We start from the raw sequence: 7,109 nt of genomic DNA, 5'->3' as shown, positions 1-7,109 counted from the left end.
TTAGGTATCTATATCTATCTGTAGCTACCCGATGGCTGTTAATGTCAGTGTTCGACTGAAGCAGGAAAACGAAAACTGCAGTAGATTTTACAATATGTTTACATTATAACAAGGTTTATAGAGGCGTCGTAGTTCCTCGTGTGTTCCAACAGAAGTATGGATCTCTTCCAGTTTAATTTTCTGAAGTTCGAGTTTGCAGCTGGGTCACTCCTGGCGTAAGCGGGGAGATGCGTCTCCTCAGGCTGTGGGTTGGAAGAGCAGCGTCCCGGCTGTCGCTGCCGCCCACCAGCTACCCCGCCGGGGGCTGCGGGCAGAGCATCCGAAGCGCTTTCTGTGGGCGCAGCAGCATAGCTGGCTTCATAAATTCTGTCGCAAGGAGCAATAATCAATACTTCATGGTTAATGACGCAAAACTGAAATTAGTATAGATTTTATGTCTCCTTCTCTTTCCAATTATGCAAACATTACTATGCCCCTTCTGTAGTTGCCTTGTATTACGGCTTTTACAAAGACTGTCCGGTGATGTTTAATTGAAAGACTGAATAGTCAAAAATGTCACAACCAATTTTGGTTTTTACTTTTTTTTTTGTTCAGTCTTCACCCTGAGGTTAATAGAAAATGATGTCAAACACAAGGAATGATTTATGTAAGTCATGCAGGTTTTGTCACCCAGAGCTATATATAAAGTCAACTGCAAATTGTTTTCCCATTCTAAATTACTGTACGTAGCTCTGGGATACGCTGAAAAAATGACCGGCGGAATAATATGGGAGAAGAAAAGGTTATCTTTGAACTGAACTGTGCTTCAAAGAAAACAATTTTGAAAGTTGCTTGTTTTTAGTATGCCAGAAGAGGTTGTTCCTCAGAGCAGGCCAAAAAAAAAAAAGGAAGGCAAAAATAAAAAGAAGTTTCATGACTGGATTATTTCCAACGGCTGATGAGCGGAGGCAGTAGCCAGGCCTCCCAAATCACGTGCACTGCTTTATCAGCTGCAGCGTGTCCAAAATGGTGCTACAATTAGAAACCCAGAGGGGCAAAGACTGGGGAAACATCTAACCTGTCGTCTTGACAAATCTCATTTATGCATAAAACATATTTTGCAGTAATAGTCCTTCCAAGGCTGGAAGGAAATAAAAGCTCTATTAGGAGTAAATCAGCTACCAACTGTGAACTTGTTTCATGTCGAACAGGGTGGAATCTTGTACAGGATTAAAAAGCACGACATAAAATTTCTGTGTTTTACAAAATCAGCTTCATTTGGGAAAGCGGGAGGTAGAGTTGGCTGATCTGTTGTGCTCCTGGAGATTGCAGCAGTCTTATTGGAAACAAAATTCTTTGATACATCCCTGGGTCAGATAAGATACGCAAAACAAAAATATCCTTGTTTTGCCTTTTTAAAGTTCTTAGCCTTCCTCTGAATCCTGTGTCTGTATGCAAGCTGGGTGTGAAGTAAATTACATTCCTTCCTTATTCTGAGTAGCTTTTGCTTTTACATTTGATTCCCAACTTAATGAGCTAAAAGAAGTCATGGGCTAACATCTTTGTGTTTTGCATAGATTCCTCATTTTCCAGTGTTGCTTAATTATCAAACAGTTGATGTATGAACACAATCCTGAAGGCATATCCCCGCATCTCGGCAGGGTGATGCTCTTTGCATTGCATCACAGTCAGCGTTTGCTTGTCAGCCCAGCTTTTAAGGAGACTGGGACGTGTGTCCTCTGCACATGCATGTCCCAGTGACGCCAGGGCCCTCTGTGGGGTTGTGCCCTGTGAGGAAACGGGAAGTTCAGCCCAGGAATTGCATCCCCTGGAGCACGCACTTCATTGCGACCAGGTTTCCTCTCCACCCCTCAACTTCCACCCCTTCTGAACAAGAAAACCCCGCCAGCCGGGTACAATTTAGGTTTTTAAGCCGTATCTCTGTGTTGAACACCATGGGTAGATTTTCCCAGAACATTAGCATGGATGCAGGGACCCCCAGCTGTGCATCTGCAATTAAGTTTGTGACATCTCTTCTGTTGAAACAGAATCTGATGCAAATGCCCTGGTGAAGGCATCGGACTGTAAATCTCAGCCAGTGACTCTTAATTATGAGACTGAATACTGTTTGGTTGTGGAACAGAGAGAAGTGCCTGAAAGTATGAGCTGATGCTCACTTGCCTCTTACCAAGACCATCTCTGAAATCAAAGCAGCCGCACACCTAAGACATGAAAGAATACTTTCCTTTTTGCTCTGCCTATTTTTTTTTTTTGTAGGTCTGATATTTTCCTTCAAACTTATCTGCTGGACATATTGATAAATACATTGGTTTCTTCATAGTTATTTTGGATACCTAAATCTGAAAGCAACCCCCTAAACATTACCCAAGGGACAGTTTTGTTTAGTGGTGGGCTCATTACGTCTTGAGGTTGAGGGGGAATCTCCAGTGTCAACTAAGGTTTTCCTATAAGCGTATTGAAATGTTTTTTCTCTCCTTGTAGGAAGAACTCAAAAGGCTCCAGCACACCTTGGAACAGGTCAATGATGGCAAAGACTTGCTTCAAAGGTAAATGTGTGATTTCCATGATATCTCATATGTGAAATGGCTTTTACAAGGCAATAAGCCCTTTCTGAGGGACAGTCTCTTTGTTGTAGACCATGTTTCTCACTTGGTAATATACTAAACACTCAAAGTTTTGTATCTCTCCCATAAACAATTCTTATCTTTAGTTACAGGAGGATAATTTCTGAAAACTGCTGCTGATTGAACGATGTTATTAAGTGTCCAGTAAAGTCTCAAAATAACTCCACAGGTTGGGGTCTAATCTTACAAATTTTCATGCGAAGACCTTTCATTCATGTTTCTAGTCCTATCCAAAGCAGCCCTGAGATGTTTGATTTTTATCTTCTAGCATTTTAAAATTGCTTTCTCAAAGCAATCGGTTTGCAGCATCAATTCCTTGGTCATCATTTATTACAAAGAATTTTTTCTTCATATTCCTGTATGGCTATTGCTGATGCAATTCATTTGCTACTGGCATTACCATTGTTACTTTCATTTTACTCTCCAGCTTTTCAAATGTAGCCCCAGGGATGAAAGTTAATTTAGCAAGAACATCTATTATATTTGTCAGGGTTGGGTTTTTTTGTTTGTTTGTAGCAGCTTCTTTGCTGGGTGTGCCTGTCTTTAGAGCTGTGGCATCTGGAAGATTTAGTGCAAGGACTCAGGCGGGCTCTGATCTGGAAACTAGGTCCAAATTGGTACTTTTGGATAACAGTCAAATGGGGCTGGAGATGGGGAACGAGATGCCTTCCTCCAAAGACAGCGATACCTTCTAATGAGCAGCTCTTGTACGTTCCTGTCAAAATTTCTGAATTAATTCATAGTGATTGCAAAAATGTCACACTGAGACACATTAAACCCTTTTTTTTTTCTTTTCCATAGCCATCAGCTTGCCATGGATGAAGAAAATAATATTGAAAAATATCATATCAGCTTACAGCCCTTGGAATCAAAAGTGAAAATGTAAGTAACAAAGAATGTCTAATTTGCCTTTAAATGCAGCTGAGTTTGTCCAACTCCTGAACTGCAGAAGCCAAGCAGTGTATCCATCATGAATTTCTGTCTAACTTTAAAAAAGCCTCAATTTCGCAAGGTAGCTAAGCCCTTGTCTACCTTTACGCATGCGAACATTCTCTTTGAACCGAGTTTCAAGTGTTAAACTTCAGCGTTGCACTATGTTGTGATTTCCTCTGTGAAACTATAGAATACTTGAGAATCTGCTAGATTTTTCATGTATACAGAGAAATCCTGGTGGGGAGACGTATAATACAGAGCAAGCAGAAGCCTCTGCAGTGGTATTTTTTCACATCTAACATGAAGCCTGGCTAAAGCTCCGCCGTCAGCTCACGGGACTCCCCTGCAAGGAGCAGTCCTTGGGTTTGCACGGGGATGGAGACGTAAGCCTGAGGGGACAAGGGCTCCTGGGCTGGGGGTGCAGCACAGCTCTGTGGCTCTAAGCAAGCTGGGTTTTACTGGAAAGCGAGGCAGTTGCTAGCCCTCGGCCAAGGCACATAGATGACATCTAGCTGCACCACCTGGAAGGAAGAGACAAACATCCCTGTGTCCTGGTAATGAACTCCCCGACTTCCAGATGCAAACATTTTAGCCTTTGTAATACATTTCCCGCACGTTGCATTAGTTTGCCATGGGGTCAGTTATTCTAAAAGGCTTGACCATGTTGTAATATACGTGGTAACTGCAGGGATATAACCTAAAACTTACCGATGTGTCTATCAAACAGAGCAGAGGACTCCTCTTTCTGCCTGTTCCGGCGTTGTGCCTCCAGCCCTGGTGCAGGCATTAGCTCCATCCGGCTGGCACCAAGTCTGCACTAACGCGGTGCCACTGGACTTCCCGGCAGACAGCGGAAGTTTAACAGGGCTCCACTTACATCCAAAAATATGACCATCTTTACGCCGAAACCCCTTCATAGCAAAATTTTGCTTTACACAGAGTTGTATGAGTTGCTACATTACATACTGCATTTCACTCTCGGCGGAAAACCTGCAGCTAACTCGCTATACAGGACGTTAAAATATTAATGCTATATTAAAATATTAAAAGGACATGAAGTTTCAGATTAAAATCCAGCCAGCATCTTTTAGTCATGCAAATATAAGCCATTTGAAAGAATAAATTTTCAGAGAAGGGTAGTTATGACTTCAGCTCAGTGTATTCTCAATCTTTAAAATAGAAAGTATATGCAAATATCAATTTGTAAATACTACTTGTATGCAGTAAAGCTGGAAACTGAAACAATGCAAAGTGTAAATGTTTGAGGTGTGAAGATGTGGGGATGTTTTAAAGCAAAATGCATTTACTGGAAGCTCCGCCATTGGCACTCACATTTGGGAGCTTTGCTGTTCATTTTAAAGCTCCTGTATGAAAACAACACAGGACGTAACCTACCTGACTGGCTCTAAAGTGCACCTATCCTGGTGAGGCGGCAATGAACGCTGTTTTGTTTCTGATCTACCATTCTTCTAAAAAAATAATAGAATACATGTATTTGATTTCCTCAACCTTGAGGTGTTCAAAATGCCACGTATGTTGAGAGCGTTTTTCCGTCACCAGGAAAAGTTCCGTGCCAAGAGGCACTTCCTTCCCTCGGTCTGGAGTTCCCAGCTCTGTAGGTGTCCTGGTGTTGAGCTTTGTCCTCCTCCTGCAGAGCCAAGAAGTTGGACGTGCCAGTCTGTAATCAAATGCCTTTTCAGCAGTGTCTGGGTGCGAAATGTTTTTCTGGCTTGTGGAAGTAGGAGCAGAAATGACATTTTAACTGTTAAAAAGGCAACATTAAAAAAAAAGAAAAGCATTCCTAGGACAAAGTAAATCCACACCAAAGTCTTTGGACCCTTTGGTTCGAACCGTGAAGCGCACGGTAAGGTCCCTTCGGGAAGGAGCGTTGCCCTCTGCACTGCCCCGGGGTGCAGGCACCGTGCGTGGGAGCAGGGCCAGGCGGGGTTTGGGCGTGGGACCCCTCCCGGGGAGCACCCCAGCAGCAAGGCTGGGTGCTGAGCGTGCCGAGCCCTTCGGGAGCAGGCAGGGTGGGGGAGCGCCGCACAGCCGCCTGGGCAGAGCAGCGCAAGGGCTTTGCACCACTGAGAACAGCTTAAGCAAAGGTCAGGGTACTCTGCCTGACTGACCGACACACCGAAGGTTTTACTGATTTGATATCCCTGTGAATAAACTCTCAATTGCTTAAAAATCCTAAAAGGAGCTCTTTCTAGCTCATTGCACTGCAGCAACGCTGCTGAGTCTCAGGTCAGAATTTAGCTCCGCTTTTTTGCAGAGTTCACAGGCCATCCTGGCGGCAAACACCCACATCCTTAGTGTTAATGCCGTTACTATTGTAAACACAGTTTTAATTCCCAGCATCTCTCTCTGGCCTCCCCGGCACCTTCGGGAAGGCACAGGCAGTCTGGCACTGCCACCTGGTGAGAGCTGCCCTGGCCTCCAGCTCCCCGGCCACCGGCCGGCACAGGAAACCGAATTCCTTTATGGAATTTCACATCAGATTTTTGAAACTTGGTCAAAGTTTAGCGTTTAGAAGCACAGCTCCTACCGCAATCCCCACACATTGTTTTGGAGCAGGTTTTAAGTCCCCAACTACCCAGGATGGAGGAGATTTTAAAGGAAACTGGTCTGGCTCTGAACTTCCAACCATATCTGCGTTATAATCTGAAAGCCGATATAAAATATTGAAGGCTGTTCATTCTTTTAAACAGATAATTTCATGTTTTGATTTTGTTTGAAGATGTAAGAGAATTGCTGAGTTATGTACAGTCTCAGATTTAAATCACTTCTGTATGTTTAGAGATTTGAAATAAAGAATTGCTTCTACTTAACAGCTACCCCAAGTTGTACTAGTACTGGCTGATATAAGACCTACAGAAGGTAGTTACGTATGATCATTATCCAAATCAGAAAACAAAGTGCATTAAAAAAGAGAAAACCACCAAACCCCACCTCTTCAGTCAAGAGTATATATTTTTAAGTCCTTTTTGGTGTGGCATTCCCCCAACCCTGTGCCTTGGTGTTTGCCTCAGCATCCAGCGAGCATGGCGTGAGTACCTGCAGCGCCAGGACCTGCCACAGCACGAGCAGCTGGACAAGCGCAGTCCCTCCCCACCATCCCTCTCCTCGGACAAGATGAGCAGGTCCATCAGCATGAACACCTTTTCCGACAGCAGCTCACCGGTGAGTACAGCATCAGCACCCATTTCCCTATTTGTCGCTTTTTGTTGGATTCCTCTCTAGGATTTTGGATAAATGAGAGCTAAATTATGGGCTAAACATGAAAGAGGGACTTTTGGAGGAGTGGCAGTTCTCAAACGAACCTGCAAGCAGATGTGCCTCTTATAGGTACGGTTGAATATATGACTGTACGTGTTAGATGTGGATCTCAGCAATATTGTGTATTGGACACAGCAGGTATTAGCAGTGCTCTTGATCGGAATAGGTGTTTCCAAATGGTGTTGCGTTCTTCTGCAGAAAGCAGGGATCTTCACATGTGTTTAGCACTCCGTGTTCCCCCAAAAAAGAAATTGTGGTGCTTTTCCTCCAAAT

At 43.6% G+C, this 7,109-nt stretch overlaps 1 protein-coding gene across 1 annotated transcript; it reads left to right on the top strand.

The window, feature by feature from the left end:
* Window positions 1-227: 227 nt before the first annotated feature.
* IQCJ (IQ motif containing J) lies at window positions 228-6,800 on the top strand. The gene is made up of 4 exons (XM_010282328.1): window positions 228-398; window positions 2,482-2,546; window positions 3,426-3,506; window positions 6,590-6,800. Exons 1-4 carry the CDS (start codon window positions 228-230, stop codon window positions 6,798-6,800), a joined length of 528 nt encoding a protein of 175 aa, XP_010280630.1.
* The last annotated feature ends 309 nt before the right edge of the window (window positions 6,801-7,109 follow it).

The sequence above is a fragment of the Phaethon lepturus genome, unplaced genomic scaffold (genome assembly GCF_000687285.1).
Source record: "Phaethon lepturus isolate BGI_N335 unplaced genomic scaffold, ASM68728v1 scaffold11532, whole genome shotgun sequence".
Taxonomy (NCBI): domain Eukaryota; kingdom Metazoa; phylum Chordata; class Aves; order Phaethontiformes; family Phaethontidae; genus Phaethon; species Phaethon lepturus.
This window is presented reverse-complemented; position numbering and strand designations above follow the sequence as displayed.

What these genes read in the sequence shown, in the direction of transcription:
- IQCJ (XM_010282328.1), top strand. Translation starts at nt 228, where the DNA reads ATGCGTCTCCTCAGGCTGTGGGTTGGAAGAGCAGCGTCCCGGCTGTCG. An exon ending in GCAATAATCAATACTTCATG is followed by an intron (nt 399 to 2,481) that starts GTTAATGACGCA and finishes CTCTCCTTGTAG; the next exon opens with GAAGAACTCAAAAGGCTCCA. An exon ending in GGCAAAGACTTGCTTCAAAG is followed by an intron (nt 2,547 to 3,425) that starts GTAAATGTGTGA and finishes TCTTTTCCATAG; the next exon opens with CCATCAGCTTGCCATGGATG.